The sequence below is a fragment of the Phyllobates terribilis genome, unplaced genomic scaffold, assembly GCF_046119375.1.
Source record: "Phyllobates terribilis strain yellow unplaced genomic scaffold, ASM4611937v1 Scaffold_4__5_contigs__length_816908805, whole genome shotgun sequence".
Taxonomy (NCBI): domain Eukaryota; kingdom Metazoa; phylum Chordata; class Amphibia; order Anura; family Dendrobatidae; genus Phyllobates; species Phyllobates terribilis.
The window spans coordinates 687,310,200-687,330,199 of record NW_027362764.1 but is presented as its reverse complement, the minus strand read 5'-3'; the positions used below and the strand labels follow the sequence as shown (position 1 = coordinate 687,330,199).

At 45.0% G+C, this 20,000-nt stretch overlaps 1 protein-coding gene across 5 annotated transcripts in view; it reads right to left on the bottom strand.

Moving 5' to 3' along the window:
- The window catches only part of WWP1 (WW domain containing E3 ubiquitin protein ligase 1), a 188,756-nt gene that overhangs the window by 32,041 nt on the left and 136,715 nt on the right, over positions 1-20,000 (bottom strand). For 4 of the 5 annotated variants that reach the window (XM_073679543.1, XM_073679541.1, XM_073679544.1 and 1 more), the window contains exons 3-10: positions 11,234-11,369; positions 8,991-9,115; positions 8,154-8,297; positions 8,006-8,075; positions 6,344-6,522; positions 4,303-4,621; positions 2,756-2,851; positions 1,292-1,466 (exon numbers count right to left, since the gene is read on the bottom strand). In XM_073679543.1, coding sequence (XP_073535644.1) covers positions 1,292-1,466; positions 2,756-2,851; positions 4,303-4,621; positions 6,344-6,522; positions 8,006-8,075; positions 8,154-8,297; positions 8,991-9,115; positions 11,234-11,369 — 1,244 coding nt within the window. The remainder of the gene's footprint in view (positions 1-1,291; positions 1,467-2,755; positions 2,852-4,302; positions 4,622-6,343; positions 6,523-8,005; positions 8,076-8,153; positions 8,298-8,990; positions 9,116-11,233; positions 11,370-20,000) is intronic. The other variant, XM_073679545.1, reaches the window with a different exon arrangement.

Below are 20,000 nucleotides of genomic sequence, written 5' to 3'. Positions count from 1 at the left end.
CAGGAAATGAAGACCAAGAGTCACCTCTGCTTCTGAGGATAAGTTTATCTGAGTCACCAGCCTCAGAAATCGCAGGTTAACAGCAGCTCAGATTAGAGACCAGGTCAATGCCACACAGAGTTATAGCAGCAGACACATCTCTACAACAACTGTTAAGAGGAGACTTTGTGCAGCAGGCCTTCATGGTAAAATAGCTGCTAGGAAACCACAGCTAAGGACAGGCAACAAGCAGAAGAGACTTGTTTGGGCTAAAGAACACAAGGAATGGACATTAGACCAGTGGAAATCTGTGCTTTGGTTGAGGAGTCCAAATTTGATATCTTTGGTTCCAATCACCGTGTCTTTGTGCGACGCAGAAAAGGTGAACGGATGGACTCTACATGCCTGGTTCCCACCGTGAAGCATGGAGGAGGAGGTGTGATGGTGCTTTGCTGGTGACACTGTTGGGGATTTATTCAAAATTGAAGGAATACTGAACCAGCATGGCTACCACAGCATCTTGCAGCGGCATGCTATTCCATCCGGTTTGCGTTTAGTTGGACCATCATTTATTTTTCAACAGGACAATGACCCCAAACACACCTCCACGCTGTGTAAGGGCTATTTGACCAAAAAGGAGAGTGATGGGGTGCTACGCCAGATGACCTGGCCTCCACAGTCACCAGACCTGAACCCAATCGAGATGGTTTGGGGTGAGCTGGACCGCAGAGTGAAGCCAAAAGGGCCAACAAGTGCTAAGCATCTCTGGGAACTCCTTCAAGATTGTTGGAAGACCATTTCCGGTGACTACCTCTTGAAGCTCATCAAGAGAATGCCAAGAGTGTGCAAAGCAGTCATCAAAGCAAAAGGTGGCTACTTTGAAGAACCTAGAATATGACATATTTTCAGTTTTCAGTTCACTTTTTTGTTAAGTATATAATTCCACATGTGTTGATTCATAGTTTTGATACCTTCAGTGTGAATGTACAATTTCCATAGTCAAGAAAATACAGAAAAATCTTTAAATGAGAAGGCGTGTCCAAACTTTTGGTCTGTACTGTATATATATATATATATATATATATATATATATATATATATATATATATATATATATATATATATATATATATATATATATATATATATATATACATACATACATACACACACACAGATACACGTGTTCTGTGTATGTGTGTCATCACAAAACTAGTCACATGTGCAGTCACTGTACTGCAGTAGTTACGTGATAGACGGTTGGCACGATGGATATACAATTAACACAAGGACAGTAGTGGGCTGGAGTTACCGAGTAGAGGTATCGCTGGTTGAACTGCTGCATAGCTCCCTGGAGTTGATTGCGCTGTGATTGCCACTGCTCAAAATTTCGAACGGACTCCATGGTAGGTCTCTGCCATGTTGTAGTTCTAGTGTTATGGTCAACATAGTACACCCTGCCACGGTCATCTACCCTTCTTTCCCATCTGAAAAGCAAAAGGACATTTCTTTTAATGCCATTATAGAAATACAAAATATTAGCCCCCCACACACACCGTACTATTCTTCGCCTGTTTAAGTGAGGAATCAATACTGTGCAGGAGACGCCGAGTGTTATTTCCTCACAGACTGGTCAGTGCAGCAGACCGCCCTCCTGCTGAGACCGCCCTCCTGCTGAGAGCATAAAGAAGCCGCAGGGCCGTCTTTCACAATACAAGGCTGTAAACTTTACACCCTGAAGGGGTGGACATATATGTTTAAAGAGGGTAAGAGCACAGTCAAAAACAAAATTGTTAATTATTTAATTGATAAAAATAAAGTAACAAAAGTGAATTAAAAAAAAAAAAAGAAATCTAACTCAAATCAATATTTGGTGTGACCGCCCTTTGTCTTCAAAACCACATCAGTTCTTCTCGGGACACTTGCATGGATTGTTCCAACCGCTTTAGAGAACTAGCCACAGATCTCCTGTGGATGTAGGCGTAGCACAAATCCATCTGTCTCTTCATGTAATCCCGAGCTCTATGGTTATCTGCTGCCATATTTCTGCACTGAAGTTTTTATTTTTTCATGCATCGTTTGAGTCACCTGGCCTGGTTTCCATAATGAAGTTATGGTTTTTGGCCGCAATTCTTCCGTAAAGACAACTTCTAAACAGACTTCTTTGAACAGTAGACGAGTATAGCCAAACCCCATTGGTTGAGCAAGTTCTGAGTTGATGGCATTGCTGAACATCTTCTGATTTCAAAGGGAAGGAATATGATGTGTCTTTCATCTGCTGCACTAAGTTTCCTTGGCCAACCACTGTATCTCCAGTCTTCAACGTTGCCAATTTCTTGGTGACCGCAATGCTTTTAAATACAGGTGGAAACTTATTCGCCAGGGAGTTATCTGATTGCCTTCAAATTTATTCTGCAACAGGACAGCAACTTCAAAAGTTACAGCCAACGTCATTAAGAACAATCTTCATCATAAAGAAGAACAAGGAGTCCTGGAAGTGATATGGCAGCCACAAAGCCCTCATCTCACCATCATCAAGTCTATCTGGGATTACAGGAAGAGACAGGAGGATTTATACAATCCTACATATACAGAAGATCTGTGGTTAGTTCTTCAAGATGTTTGGAACAACCTACTAACAATTAAGGGATGTCCTATGAATGTATCACCATAATATGGCTTTTCATGATTACATAATTATGATCCTCAAACAACCCCAACCAAGAGCAACAGTACTTCCATGGAAAAAAAAAAGGTTCAGGTATAAAGGACTCACCCAGGTGGTAAAGGCTGTGGTCGTTCCCATGTTGTAGTCCTTGTGTTGTGATCAACGTAATAGGTTCTACCATGAGGATCCTTTCTCTGCTCCCATCTGCAAGCAAAGTGTTAATGGATCATTGCATTCTCTAAACCAATGAGAAAAATACTTTTTGGCTAAAAACTCAAAAAAACAACAACTATGTTTATAGAAATCTGTGATTGATCAGGATACTAAGTGAGTGTACATTAATCTTATGGTTTGGTGATCAATTAAAGTTAGAGACCCATAGCTTACAGGATTATAGACACTTGTGAGAACATGTGTTTTTGGCTAAAAATCCCTTTTGCATTTGGGTTTCATCAAAAAATTTTGGAGCATCTGCGTTCTCTAGCCATTGTGCTGAACTGTCTACTGCTGGCTGTAGAATGAGTTAAGTAAGAATACATCAGTGAGCTGGCTTCCTTCTTGTGAGCTGGCTCCAATTGATTGCTGACCAGATGAAAGCGGAGCTGAACTGTGTGGCCATAAATCAGCTCCGAGGAGCTTGGAAGATGATAGGATCTCGTAACATAAATGTTATGCCCCCACAGTAGGACTCCTGTCTGCTGCCCGCACTTTGGACTTGTGTCTATTTTCTTATAGCGGGAAAAACATTTGTAGAAATCTTGCAATCTAAGCGCAGAGATAAAATCTCACCCTGATCGCCCACAGCGGTGAAGGTTTGCATGCTTCGGAGAAGATTACTACATAGTCTGACATTGCTTCTTATAGGGAACTTACAACTGAGATAAAGCTTTTCGTATTGCCCCAATGAATCCAAAATCAAACATGAAACCTTTTTGATTAAATCATGCTACCATTTTGTGTCTATAGTGTTCATGCGGACCAGTGTGTCTCCATGGTTACAGACTACAAACCAATGTTGTGCAGTCTGATCCAGTGGTCATACTCCCCTTCCGCCAGCCCCCTACCTTGTGATAACTTACTGTACAGACGCAAGGAAGAAGTAGGGAACAGAAGCTACGGAGTATGGCTGTGGGGTCAGACTACACAGGTTTGTCTGTAGTCTGTTACCATGGAGACACATAGGTCTCTGTAAGTGCTGTACACAACATGATAAAAGATTTTCAATGTAGGCAGTGAGGTTTCAAGTGGCCATGTGTCCGGTACAACATAAGCATCGGTGTTAGACTAAACACACTGCAAGAAGCATCGCACTGGGACTCTGAATTAAATGGCCTTGCAGGCCTCACGTCAGACACCTGCACAAAAATACATAAGGAAGAAAATAATATGGTGCAAACTAGAGATGCCTTTACTGTTGTATAACTGTAGGCACCTTAGAAATGGTCACTGCGGTCTCAGATAGTAATAAAACAGAATAGTTACAGCAGACAAGGAGTTAAATTCACTAGAAATCGAGGAATGCTGTAAATCTGACTACGAGGTGGAGCAGATCCAGAGCGAGCCGCCCCTGCACTGCGGACATTGCTGTGATAGGACTGACGGCGCGCTGTGCTGGGATCATTACCGGACTACAGAAGCTGAAAGCATCAGCATACCCAGATGGCAGGGGCTCCGCGGCGCTGCCGGGCTGCTGTCTCACAGGATCCACAGGGGCAGCCGCAGACGATTGCCTGGGCTTCGCAGCTTCAGGACTGGAGCTGCCAGCAGCAGGGGATGGTACAGAGTCCGTAGCCCTTACAGGTTCAGCGGTAGCACTAACAGCGGGGGTGCCGCTCTCACAAGTGCCTGGTGCTGCTACGTCAGATGTGGTTGGCGTAGAGTCCGTGCAGTTGGATATGAGAGATCCCCCAGGGGCTGCGGCAAGTTCATGGCAAGACGTGCTATTGGCTTCTGGGTCAGCAGCTGTGCCATTAACTGCAAAGAAAGCACATTCAGCATCAGATGTAGGCAAAAATAAGCCAGTGTGGCTAACATCTACATGTGCACGGCATATGGCATCTACCACATTCAGCATCAGATACAGGCACCAATAAGCCAGTGTGGCCAACATCTACATGTGCATGGCATATGGCATCTACCACATTCAGCATCAGATATAGGCACCAATAAGCTAGTGTGGCTAACATCTACGTGTGCACGGCATATAGCGTCTGAGCCGCTGCATGGGAATCATGGCCTACAATAGTGGTCTTCACCCCCCAGATGTTAGCATTTAGTGTAGATCTAATGCAGAAGTATACAGAGAGTCCTGCTGCTCTTACAGAAGGGACGGATGAATGAATATGTCACTATAATCAGACTATTGCTTCTAGGCCCAGAGACCACCAGTGGCCGGCTGTACGGGAGGCACCCTCTCATGCTTCGTCACCAAACACAGGTGAAGAACAGGTGATAGATGGGTCTCCTGTTTCTCACAATTGGGACTTGGGAGGATCAATTTGGAGGTATAATACTGAATATCAAAAAACATACAATTGGTAGAAAAAAGGCCAAAGACTAATCCTAGTCATACCGGCACAATATGTCATCTGCTCCCTGCATTCACAAAATCACAAAAGAGAGGTATCAACATCATGACACCATGGAGGGGACTGACAAGCCAGGATCAGGGTGAGGACTCGCTGACATTGTCGCATTACAGCTCCACACAAGCTCCGAGTAGCTGAGAGGGGCAATATGGATCCCATACACATTTATGTGCCCATACTGTACTTCCATCTGCCACCAATTTTATGTGGAGTCGCACAGATTTGTACACACCAGATATAAAAAGAAAAGACAAACCGCTGCACAGACTCCGCTCTGCCGCACAGACCCCCTGCACAGACTCCGCTCCGCCGCACAGACCCCGCTCTGCTGCATAGGGACAGAGGGACCCCACATCCCCAGCTGGGCCTTACCACCCCGGCGTGTGCTGGACACCAGAAATGCTAATCCCTAATGCGGCCATCACATGGGAATGTTACAGAGTAAGAATTTTAAGCTGTTACAGGACAGATTTTCCTTCCAGGCGACACAAAGGAGCGCAGGAAAGCAGCTGCCGATGTGTTTTGACTGAAATTGCAGCATTATTCTTTATTTCACCAGGGGAGAAGCAGGAACTGACAAAGAGCTGAAAGGAGGAAGGTTCGTGTCGCTGTGATTAGTCGGCGGCACTGGAGTAACACTGATCTAAGGCAAAACATAACCCCCATCATCCTATACTACATACAACCCAGATCTGGCAGAAAACAATGGGGGATCTAGAAGGACCCTCACATTTTTTCTTTCATCCTGATCTTGCTGGGATCACACACCTTGGTATAATTCTGGATTGGATAGATCTCTGCCATAATATACCAGTGTGCTGACAGTATACAAAGGGAAGTCTCAGGGTGGGAACGGGTTAAACGAGGCCTTATGCCAGCACCTAAAAGCCCGTGCTGTAAGCTGAGCCTCTGTAGTCCGCAGTCTTGTGACTTGTACCAAAGCCAAGATGAGTTTATTGCACAAGCCGTCATTAAGGCTCCGCTCACTCACTCCGTACACGTCCTCCACGCTGCGCATATCCATGAGCCGCTGCCGCCTCTCAGCGCAGATGGACGGGCTGCAGAGTTTACCCGCAAGCATGCTAGAAAATGAGAAATCAGTGCCTACCAGTTCTGGTGCCAGCCTGTGCAGTACGTGGATTTGGTGCTGGTGTATTTTTGGGTCTGGCTGCAACGTGAGAAGGTGAGCGGGTGCCGTCTCCGTTGGCTATTTGTGCATTGAAGGCATTCTGCTCTGTGTAGCTGGATGTGGTTTCATTAGCTGTCCCATCGGGAGCGTCGCTAGATCTTCAAAGGGGATAGAAAAGAACAATATTCATTTACGTCAAGTGATCTGTATATAAACAGCGAGTGAAAGCCGAGCTCCAGGAGAACGTGCGCTGGAGAGCCGGCCGAAAGGGTCACACATCACAGAAGACTATGATTAAAGAGGCACTGCCAGCCGGGCAAGTGGCAGCCTATCCACAATACGGGGGGCAACTTGCTGATCGCTGGGGATCCACATGGGGACCTTCACACTTCCCAAGAACCAGGCTCTAAAAATAACACCACTCCAATCACTGTTTATGGGACTTTCAGAGACAATGGAGTACAGCGCTCGGCTTTCCTGTAGACAATGAAAGAATTAGGGCCAAACATGAGAGCTGCAATGTCAGGATCACTGGGGGTCCCCGTGGTCAGACCCTCAGTGATCAGTTGTGGATAGGTCATAACTTGCCCACTTGGAAATCGCCCTTTAAGGCCTCATGCACAGCTCCATTTTTTAATTCGTGCTTGATGGTGCATTTGGCCTTCGTATGCCCACAATTACACAACTAGCACACTCCATCAGATACTTCCCTTAGAGCATGGGTCGTGGACAGTCTGAGGACCCCACGTGTCACCGGCGCAGCCTCTGAACCTGAGGACTTATTCTTGTTGGCCGCCTATCTCAGATTCACAAGGAACTGAACTTCAGCACGGTGCACGCATTCAATTAAAGAGTGTTAAAATGGGCATGCCAGGAATCAATTTTGTAAGAAAATAGCTTTTAACCATAAAAAAAACCCTTTGCTTTCATGTGCCCCCTTGTTGCACTGGTGGTGGGCTTCGGAAAGAATAAGTCTCCTTCCACCTCTGGCAGGAAAGTCTCTGCTCCTTTCTGTGCAAGAAGGGCAGAAAGTTATATCTATTGGATACTCTGCAGGGAACAGAGGATCGTTATACGGAGACACGGCTGTGCAGGCAGTGACTGAGCAAATGTGACCAGCGGCACGCAGCTCATTAGGTGGACGAGCACACTGCTATACACTGTAAACACTAGGTGGCGCCACACTAAGTATATATCATAAATCATCACTTTTTTGTGAATGACAAATAGTTACATTTTATCATCTACACAATAAATATGATCACCATTCTTTGCAATACAGTTCTGCCAGGATACTAGCAGCATTGCCAGTGCCACATCAGAGCAAAGATGTGCATTTCCCTTTCTATTAAGTTTGGGTAATACCTTACTCCCCCTTGCTTGCTAACGCGGCTCCTCTGAGGAGTTCGGACACAGGCTGTCACCACCCAGCAGCAAGAAGGATAGGGCCCACCAGGCCACATTTGCCCGTCTATGGTACATATGCAGGTCAGCATTGTCCCGGGAATGACCTGCACTATTTAATGCTATAGTGACCTCTATGAAGTGTGTAATCAGCCGTTACTGTGCGGATACATGAAGCATCAATCCTCTAGATGTACTTACTACTATAATGGCTGCTCACAGTGTAAGTACACCTACCCCGCTCTGCTGTCTGATGAACACTCGCCTCCATGCTCACGGATTGCATCGCCATTTTGCTGGATTTCTACTAAAAATAAGAAGAGAAATGGTAAAGGTTGAACGGTTCGGCCACGTGTAGTGCCGGAGTGGGGCACAGGTTACTTACTGGGTGCTGGGGCTGTGGAATTACACTCTGGCAAGGACTCCGCTTCTACACTTAGCCCGTCTAAAATGACTGTCAGCTCGCCAGTCTGGACTGTGCCATGCTTGCCATCCAGTGACAGCTTCAATTGCTCTTTTACTCTTTCCACTATGGGGAGGGGGAAAGAAATAATAAATGGATTTTCCAGATCAGCAATTTTATATATTTTTTTTTTTTACAAAATATACATTCTCTTTTGAAAATATCAGATGAATCCAGATTATTGTGCTGGTTGTAACATCTGGATCACCTATGTGCAGGCAGCAGATGTGATCTGCATCGCTGTGTAGTCGCTAATATAAACCAGACGTTCTTCCCTTTCTGCAGATTTATCGTAGCGGTGTAAATACGGTTGACAGTATTGCTTGCTCCGAGGATGTCACGATAGCAGGTTATTACGGTCCGGCCATATAAATGATACGGCTGCCATCAGAGACCCCTCTCCTATTACCAGGTATACACAGACTGGCCGATCACCACAATTATTTCAATACAGGGAGGGGTATTCGGGTAGGACTCTCAGATTTTAGGACATCAGTGAACTCAACCCAAAATCAGCAGGTCAGGCCAAAATGTATCTTATGGGCTCAGAAAGTTTCAATTAATGCAACGGGAGTGGATGCCATTGTTTTTTCTTTTGCATAATTAAAGACAATATATAGAACAAATACAAATGAAACCTGACACATCTGCTTTTGTCTAATCACAAGGAAGAAAAAAACAAAACCAACCCTATTTGATCAGCCAAGGAAAGGGGCGAAGGGAAAACAAAAGAACAAACTCATCACGGTCGGCACTTACATTTCCTGTTATGCGTTTCCAGCGCTTGCCGCAGGTCAACAATGGTTTTGCCGAGCAACGCATCAGCTTTCAATGTATGGTGACTCCATACTTTAAATTCAAGTGTCGTTTGTGGGGTTACCTTCCTAGAAAACAGTGGATAGTACAATAAAAAAGGGAATTATAGATCCAAATTAGCAGTTACCAATATAGTGATGCAAAGTTTTATTTATTTTTTTAAAAGTAATTTTAACTAAAAAAAAAAAATGTAAACGCCATCCCACCACGTCAAGGTGACCCCATTCAGGACGGTCCTAACCTATAGTATTAAAACCTTACCATATGTCAAATGATGTAAACATGAATAAAGGACCAAGCAAGACAGAGACCCCAACTAATGGACATCCAGCATTGGGGTGCTATATAAATATAATGTCCAGCTATAAAAAAGGGAGGCCATTAATCAGGGTCTCGGTCCTGCTCGGCCCTTCACATTTACGTCATTTGACACATGGTAAGGTTGTAATACTAGAGGTTAGAACCGTCCCGAATAGAGTTAGCTTGATGTGGTGGGATGGCTTTTAACATAATTTTGATCAAAATAATGTAGCTACCCTACGGTATTTTCTTGCACTATTGCTATTTATTTACTGCTCATTTTGTTTTTATCTTTCATTTGGTCTGTTTAGTGGCCAGTGTGAACAAGCGCTTACACACTGCATGAATACCAACTTATATTCAAGTTCATCTCTTTTGGTTTTTGTAATTTTAGTTATATAAAAAACAAATAATCCCAAAAAAACAAACCACAGTATGAAGTTGGTATTGTCATCATTGTATTGATCAGCAGAATAAAGTAATCGGGTCAGTTTAATGTAGCATTAAAAGGGGTGTTTTCAAGTTTGAAAGTTCTCTCAAATCCAAAAGGATAGGAGATAACTTTCCGATCGCTGGAGATCAGACAGCCGAAGCCCCCAACTCCAGCTGGATGGAGTAGTGGTCTATCATGTGCACTTCTATTCCATCTATTCATAGAGAAGCGCCAAATACCAGACGATTGCTGCACTCCAATCTCTGGCGCTCCATTGAAAATGAATGTAGTGGTGATGTGCATGAGCGACCTCCGCTCCATTCTTGGGTGATCAGAAAGTTATCCCTTATCCCGAAGATAAGGAGTAACTTCTAAACTTGATCACCCCTTTCACGCTGTACAATCAGAATCCAAGCAACAATAGTGGGTTTGTTTTTTTTCATTCCGCCCCACAAAGATGTTTTTCAGTAAATTAGGTGGCAAATTACAAAAGTCTAAAATTGGCAGAGGCCAGAAGAAGTTATTGCGCACAAACAAGGCCTTTCTTCTCCACAGTATATATTGTATATGTATGCGTCCTTTGTGGGACTTTAATATCCAAGTACTCGGCAACGCTGCATTAAATAAGTTTCTTGGCACGTGAGTAGCGTTACACACGGAGTACTGAATTTTTGGCTGACACAAAGATCATAGCACACGCGTGATGCATGCAATAGGCTGAAACAAAGGCCGAAACTTAAAAGGGAATGTTTCATTGGAAATTGCCTATTTAAATCAAGTTTTTATGTTACATTATTTTTTATCTATTTTTTTTAATAAATTGATTTTTTTTCCCCATATTCTTACATAAAAAAAAAAAAAAAGTACAGCGGCCAGTACAGTGTACAGAGCTATGCGGTACTGGCTCCATACGCTCCTTACTTCCCGCCGCCATGGAGCCTAGTGACAGCTGAGAAGGGGATGCAGGGTTTGGCCACCACGGTTGTAATACCGATGACAGGCCTTCAAGATTAAAGTTCTTGAAAACCCCTTTAAATATCCTAGTATCTAACTCCAGAGATATTCAATGTGCTTTCATGTCAAGCGACTTGGATTAGCGTGGTTTGCAGTTACTCTATGTGAATCGTGACAGTGTGCGGTGCACTCGCAATCACAATTTCCCGGTGTTCCTGGTGCGAGCAGGCGGTGCAACTTGTGGTTACGTGCTGACCATCTCACCCAGCTTAATTCATTTCTATTGAGAGACGCCGAACAAGTTCTGGTCGGCATGTCACCACAAGCTTGCAAATCGCATACATGCAGTCACAGAGAAATCTGTAACCAATTCAGCAGTCTGCAGTCGCATAGAGTGACTGCAGACTTTAGTCCCATGCCTGGACAACCCTTTAAAGATGAGTGAAACCCAAGCTTCAGAGAAAAATCCTAAAAATGCTCCATAGAAGGGAAAACGTACACAGTTAACTGTTCCTCCCATTTTGGATTGCTGGAGCTGCTTGCTTTTGCCGTCTTCTTTGTTTCCCCGTCAGCAGCTAATTCTGTATAGACTGTTCCAAACCAATTCTTCTTCCGCTTCAGTTTGGCACAAGACACTGAAAGAAAAGAAAACATTTGAGGGCGCTTCATTAAAAGGGGTTTTCCAGGTTACAAAAAAAGAAAAGTCTGTAGTCTGTATGTAACTGCAGACTGTGTGCAATGCACACACTGTCACGATTCCCCGGTATCTGCGGTGCGAGGGGGCAGTCATGTGGCTGCATGTACATTGCACACTGTCACGATCCGACAGTCTGTCGTTACAAGTACACACTTATTTTTAGCATGGAAAAACCCTACCACGTGTTACATTGCACTTTCATCCACAATATTGGAATCATTCTCTTGTCCTGAAAGCTGCTACACAAGTCAGACTATTTATAACTCTTAAATACATTCATAAGTCTTCTTAGAGGGGTTGTCCATAACTTATTGGCTTAAAAATTGACCCATGCTGGTCCTAAAACTAAAAGAAAAAAAGATACCTACTTGACCCCTGTCGTTCCTTAGTACTCAATCTGACAACGGACCACTGCAGTCACTGATTGTTTCTTTTTTTTCTGGCTCACATGACTCATGACCACTGCAGCCAATCAGTGGATGCTGATTGGCTGCAGTAGTCAACCGATTTCCCCTGGAAGCAGATAAAGCCAGGATACATGGGCAGCCGTAAGGTAGATTGGCAGGAGGCCAGTAGGGGAGTCTATGCTTTTCTTTATTTTAGGACCCTCTGGACCCATTTGTAAAGTTTACAAAAGTTGTGGACAACTCCTTTAATCACAGCGCACATTTTAAGAACTGCCACATGTCCTAAGGTAACTTTGTTTTTATCCAAAAGGTATTATGAATCATGGAAGGAGGGATATAAAAAGAAACAAGGATTTTTTTTAACACATTTAAAGAGGGAATGTGCTAAATTGGGTGGGCTTCCACAGGTCCGATCGGCACTTGTGTGCGGCCCTCACATTAGCGGATGCAAACTGTGATTATTCACTTCCCATACAGTTTCGTATAATGGCGCATGCATTGTCCACATGGGGAGATTTGTTGCCGGCAATTATGATTTTTTTTTTAAAGCCATTGTCGGAGTCATGTTTACATTGGCCAATGATGAAGAGCAGTCAGCCATTTATCATCATTGGTATAGTGGCACTGAGAAGGCTGTGACCATGTTACTGTTTACAGCAGGGATGTCAAACTCAACACACAGAGGGCCAAAATGAAAAACTTGGACAAAGCCGCGGGCCAACCAGTATACAGAACAGTGGGCCCCACACAGTCCTCCATACAGAACAGTGGGCCCCACACAGTCCTCCATACAGAACAGTGGGCCCCACACAGTCCTCCATACAGAACAGTGGGCCCCACACAGTCCTCCATACAGAACAGTGGGCCCCACACAGTCCTCCATACAGAACAGTGGGCCCCACACAGTGCTCCATACAGAACAGTGGGCCCCACACAGTCCTCCATACAGAACAGTGGGCCCCACACAGTCCTCCATACAGAACAGTGGGCCCCACACAGTCCTCCATACAGAACAGTGGGCCCCACACAGTCCTCCATACAGAACAGTGGGCCCCACACAGTCCTCCATACAGAACAGTGGGCCCCACACAGTCCTCCATACAGAACAGTGGGCCCCACACAGTCCTCCATACAGAACAGTGGGCCCCACACAGTCCTCCATACAGAACAGTGGGCCCCACACAGTCCTCCATACAGAACAGTGGGCCCCACACAGTCCTCCATACAGAACAGTGGGCCCCACACAGTCCTCCATACAGAACAGTGGGCCCCACACAGTCCTCCATACAGAACAGTGGGCCCCACACAGTCCTCCATACAGAACAGTGGGCCCCACACAGTCCTCCATACAGAACAGTGGGCCCCACACAGTGCTCCATACAGAACAGTGGGCCCCACACAGTCCTCCATACAGAACAGTGGGCCCCACACAGTCCTCCATACAGAACAGTGGGCCCCACACAGTCCTCCATACAGAACAGTGGGCCCCACACAGTCCTCCATACAGAACAGTGGGCCCCACACAGTCCTCCATACAGAACAGTGGGCCCCACACAGTCCTCCATACAGAACAGTGGGCCCCACACAGTCCTCCATACAGAACAGTGGGCCCCACACAGTCCTCCATACAGAACAGTGGGCCCCACACAGTCCTCCATACAGAACAGTGGGCCCCACACAGTCCTCCATACAGAACAGTGGGCCCCACACAGTCTTCCATACAGAACAGTGGGCCCCACACAGTCCTCCATACAGTATAATGGGCCCCACACAGTCCTCCATACAGTATAATGGGCCCATATAGGGGCGGTGGTTCTGGTGTCGTGGGCCAAATTTGGCCCATGGGCCAGAATTTGACATGTATGGTTTACAGGTAGTAAGAAAACAGTTTGTCTACTGAAGTACTGTGTTTCGCCGGAAATAAAACCTACCACGAAAATAAGTCCTAGCATGATTTTACCGGATTTTTGGAGTGTGGCCTACTCCAAAAATAATAGTTACAGTCAGGGCCGGCATTAGGGGGAGTAAACCTGGGCAATCAGCCAGGGCCCCCACTCTTTTAGGGGCCCCCCAGTAACTGTATTCTGAGGTTAAGACTGCTGGAGGACCTTTGGTGACTTCACAGTCATGTGACCATGATGTCACCAAAGACCTCTTAACTGCAGGAATCTACAGAACTGAACAGGAGATAGTCTGGTATGCAGGGCCGACATTAGGGAGAGGGGGCACACTGGGCATTTTTTCAGGGCCCCAAGCATTTCTATTCTAAGGTCAAGCCTGCTTGAGGACCTTTGGTGACATCACAGTCATGTGACCATGATGTCAAAAAGGGTCTCAACTGCAAGAATTTGGAGCTGAAGAGGAGACAGGCTGGTATCCACTGATGTGCAGTGTGTATATATACACTGCTCAAAAAAATAAAGGGAACACTTAAACAACAGAATATAACTCCAAGTAAATCAAACGTCTGTGAAATCAAACTGTCCACTTAGGAAGCAACACTGATTGACAATCAATTTCACATGCTGTTGTGCAAATGGAATAGACAATAGATGGAAATTATTGGCAATTATCAAGACACCCTCAATAAAGGAGTGGTTCTGCAGGTGGGGACCACAGACCACATCTCAGTACCAATGCTTTCTGACTGATGTTTTGGTCACTTTTGAATGTTGCTTGTGCTTTCACACTCGTGGTAGCATGAGACGGACTCTACAACCCACAGAAGTTGCTCATGTAGTGCAGCTCATCCAGGATGGCACATCAATGCGAGCTGTGGCAAGAAGGTTTGCTGTGTCTGTCAGCGTAGTGTCCAGAGGCTGGAGGCGCTACCAGGAGACTGGCCAGTACACCAGGAGACGTGGAGGGGGCCGTAGGAGGGCAACAACCCAGCAGCAGGACAGCTACCTCCGCCTTTGTGTAAGGAGAAACCAGAGGAGCACTGCCAGAGCCCTGAAAAATGACCTCCAGCAGGCCACAAATGTGCATGTGTCTGCACAAACGGTTAGAAACCGACTCTGAGGGTGGTATGAGGGCCAGACGTCCACAGATGGGGGTTGTGCTCACAGCCCAACACCGTGCAGGACGCTTGGCATTTGCCACAGAACACCAGGATTGGCAAAGTCACCACTGGCGCCCTGTGCTCTTCACAGATGAAAGCAGGTTCACACTGAGCACATGTGACAGATGTGACAGAGTCTGGAGACACCGTGGAGAGCGATCTGCTGCCTGCAACATCCTTCAGCATGACCGGTTTGGCAATGGGTCAGTAATGGTGTGGGGTGGCATTTCTTTGGAGGGCCGCACAGCCCTCCATGTGCTTGCCAGAGGTAGCCTGACTGCCATTAGGTACCGAGATGAGATCCTCAGACCCCTTGTGAGACCATATGCTGGTGCGGTTGGCCCTGGGTTCCTCCTAATGCAGGACAATGCCAGACCTCATGTGGCTGGAGTGTGTCAGCGGTTCCTGCAAGATGAAGGCATTGAAGCTATGGACTGGCCCGCCCATTCCCCAGACCTGACTCCGATTGAGCACATCTGGGACATCATGTCTCGCTCCATCCACCAACGTCACGTTGCACCACAGACTGTCCAGGAGTTGGCGGATGCTTTAGTCCAGGTCTGGGAGGAGATCCCACAGGAGACCATCCGCAACCTCATCAGGAGCATGCCCAGGTGTTGTAGGGAGGTCATACAGGCACGTGGAGGCCACACACAATACTGAGCCTCATTTTGACTTGTTTTAAGGAAATTACATCAAAGTTGGATCAGCCTATAGTGTGTTTTTCCACTTTAATTTTGGGGGTGACTCCAAATCCAGGCCTCCATTGGTTAATAAATTTGATTTCCATTGATGATTTTTGTGTGATTTTGTTGTCAGCTCATTCAACTTTGTACAGAACAAAGTATTCAATGAGAATATTTCATTCATTCAGATCTAGGATGTGTTATTTGAGTGTTCCCTTTATTTTTTGGAGCAGTGTATATGTGTACTGATGTGAATGTATGTATGTACATTTCTGTCAGAGGAGCTGGCACTTGTAAGATTCCTAATTTATTAAGTGGTATGCGCCTTTTAATCAATTAGATGCATCTTACTCCAGCGACCCCCATTCATTAAGACTGGCCTGCATAAATCTAGTCTTAATGAATCAGGGCCATTGTTCTCGTTAGCACATCGCCCGATGTAAACAGGAGATGTGCTGGCGATAACATATGTATGGGGCCAGAATGATGTATTAGTGATCGTTCTAACCCCATCGTTCTTTGTCAGCCTGTGTAAAGAGTAGGTTGTTGTACATTGAAAAAGGAAATCGGATCTCAAGAAATTCATGATGGAATTCAGTGTTTGGAGAGTTATGTTGATGTTCCAGAATATGAGGACATGATTATATTTGAATAAATGTAGACTTTTTTGTTCAAGAATAAATGTGGATTGTTCATGGAAAAATGTAAGCCATCCCCTGAATATAAGCCCTAACCCATCTTTTGGAGCAAAAACATATTATATACCCGTTCTTATTTTTGCAGAAACGCTGTATTCACAGGGCAAAGGAAGAGATGTGAATTTCTGCAAGTTTATGGTTACCAAAATGCCTTCTATGTAGGAAGCAATTCAGATAATAATCGTCGAGCTGAGTAACTTACAAATATATTCTGATAATTTTACTGGTGGAAAACCTACACTTTTAAGCCACACCGACACATAAATGGTGGATCACGACGATCTACGGCACAACAAACTGTCCGAGCGCAGCAGAAATCATCCAATCCCATAGTAAGATACTATAAGCTGATCTCTATTTCAGAAGTTACTTTCCAGGATCGCTGCAGAATAAAGCACCACTATCTGATATAAAGCAGGGGACGGGCGGGCGAGCACTAGTACCTGGTGAGTAGGAATCTTCTCCAGTGTGGTCAGAAACCTCCCAAATATAATGTGTATGGAAATGATGGATAAAGTATAAGTCGTATATTATCCATAAGTAACAAGGCCATGTAAGAAGACTTTCCGCTGTCCTACATAGATTTCTGTAGTAAATTACATGACGAGAGCGATCTTGAGCAGGACTCCATCCCAGTCTTATGTATGTCAGTTTTCCTTTTGATAAGCGGGTACACAGATGAAAGAGCAGGGGCTCGCAGCTGCTGCTTCCTGAGGTAGAATGCTTCCCTGTTTTATAACAGGAGTGAGTGTTTCTGCTGTGTCTCCAGCTTTCTGAGCTCATCATAAATCAAGCAAGTGACCTAAAAACTCAGCGGCCACTGGAGCTCTTCCATCACTGACGACTTCTGATGAGATCAGAGGGCTGGAGACATAGCAGAAACAATCACTCCTGTGATAAAACAGGCAGGGAAATGTGTTACCTCAGAAAGCAGTAGTTGTGAGCCACTGCTGTTTTGTCTGTACATTCACTTATCATAAGTGACTTAGGCTTCCTCCCCTGGCCATTAGATGTGATATGTGCAGATCATAGACTGGAGCAGTTCTGCATGGTCAGGGTACAGCCATTACACAGTACATACCAGGGGAACATTTCTAAGATTATTTTTGAGTGGAGGCATGCCATAAAATATTTGATAGATGGGGGTGTGCTACCACTGTAACCTGCACCTTTTTCCAAAATGGGGCTTCCCTGATCCCTCGCTCTGGCTGTCATTCAACCACCAGTGAGTAGAGAGGTGGTGATGCATGCTTTGCCTTTCTTCATTCATTTCTACAAGGCTGTGAATACAGCTGGTCAAACGTTCTGTCATGCATTTAAAGCTCCCGTAGGCACTCACCGGTGACCGGGTGCCAGTCAGAATGGAGGACTGGGGAAGCCTTTTATGGAGATAGATGAAGACCCCACCATGGGGACCTATATTTATGAGACATTTATATAGCCTATGGATATGATTTACTGTCATTCCTGAATGACTGCGCATGCAGAGAGCTGTCAGTCATTAGTAGATCAACCCACTTGACTTGTAAGCATAAAAATATCAAGGATTTCAGTTAATAGAGCACAAGTTATACAGAATTTTTCTAACAAACCTATATATAACCTATATATTATTCTGCTCAGCTTCTCTATATGGAGGTCCACAGATCAGACTGCAGGGATAAAATGAGATTCCCTGTAAGCGGCACAGAGTCCTTCTATTTTCTAATATCAGGGTGCCAATCACTGAAGGGTCATATATTCAGTTTTTCAATGATGGGAACAATTTTACAAGTGAAACCCAAATCGTTCTAAGTCCGTGGCCATGAACTGGAGACCTATAAAGTGTTAATATCCCGAGCTTGCACGCCTGTTAATACTCTACAGACCCACTCTTGTATCTTCCTGAGCTTTTAATAGGAAAACTAATGAAGTAAATCTAAGGGCAGAATGAGCTATGTTGTAACAAGTCGATTCAGTGTATCAGCCGGTAGCAGGATAAAGGCGGCTGCCAAATCAAACAGGGGTGGAGATGGGATCACAAGCCTGAGATAAGTGCCTGCTGTGGATCTCGCTATTTCCAGTAAAAAGATATTCTTACATATTTCTAGACAAATGGCGTCTGCCATATGGAATGAATAAAAAAGCCCGAGCCTCAGTGACGAGCCCTGCTACGCCCAGCGCTTTGATAAAGTGCAGTAGTCCAGGCTTTTACAAGCAGCCGAGGTCATATTTTATCGTGTCAATCCATAGAGTTCTTCTACCTCACAGTGAACCTCACGTCTGCAAAAACCAAATCATGGAATTGCACTCCCTTCAGTCACCGTAAGGCCAACTCCACATGTTTAGGATTTAGGCATGGATCCTGGAAGAAACCACAGCATTTCCTCTGTTAAAGGGAATTAGTCAACTGGTTTTTGCTACCCCATCTGACAGAACCATAATGTAGGGGCAGAGACCCTGATTTCAGCGATGTGTCGCTTACTAGGCTGCTTGATGTCATTTTGATGCAATCACTGTTTTCCATGCAGCAGATCTAGCAGCGCTCTGTATAACCCCGCCCACACCACTGATTGGCTGCTTTCTGTGTACAGTGTGCATAGGCACAAAGCTGCCAATCAGTGGTGGGAGTGGTGTTTATACAGAGCTCATAAATTGGCTTGACTAACAGCCAGCAGATTTACTAGTCCTCTAGTGATAATCTCCTGCTGATAAAACAGTGATTTTATTAAAAAAAAAAATACACTAAAAACCCCAATAAGTGATATCACAGGAATCAGGGCCTCTGTCTCTACATTATGCTGCTTTCAGGTTAAGTGCAAAAACCTGGTGACCGATTCTCTTTCAAGGGTTTCCCTCATTTTCTTATAAAAAGTATGAGCAACTTTGCAATTTACTTATTACTAAAAATCATCTCCATTCCCAAGAAGAGAGGGATTTTTCATTATATTTCAGCTTGCTGCCTAGGTTACCGACCATTGCTGCAGTCTAGCAGCGCTTACAAGTTTTTTTCCTATAGCGCTTGTGAGCACTGCTCTGCTCCAAAGTTCAGTTTGGGTACCAGAACTGTACCCGAACCCCATTGAAAACAATGGAGACCCAAACTTTGGGTCTGGGTAAGAAAAAAAAAATCTCTCTCTCAACATTGCAACGCAGGGAAAATCCATGTTCGGCATTCAGCATTGCACACTAACTGACCGATATGAACGTCGAAATTTTAAGTTCGGGTTCGCTCATCTCTATTTACTAGTCCTCTAGGTGATAATCTCCTGCTGATAAAACTGAGATTTTAATAAAATTACCGCAAGTAACATCCCTGGAATCAAGGTCTCTGTCCCTACATTATGCTGTTCTCAGATTAGGTGGCAAAAACCTGGTGAGAGATCCCCTTCAAAGTAAATCAATGTGGTATTTTATACATACTCACAGAGGGTTTGGATTTTGGGTGTCTTGTGTGTCAGGATTAGGATATGTTCACACAACATTGTACAGCTCCCATCCTACACAGTAAATGCATCCATGACGTCACGTCGGCCGTAGTTTCTTCTCTTCCGCTCTATCGATGAGACGTCTATGCTGATGTCATGTTGATTGGCAGCTGTTTCCCCGCTGCGGGAAGCCGACTGTCAATCAGCACGGCATTGGCATAGACGCCCCTTAGACAATGTAGCGCGGAAGAGAAAAAGCTGGTCTGTTGGCGGAAGGTCACAGGAAGCAGGAGGATCGCTGGCAGGAGCG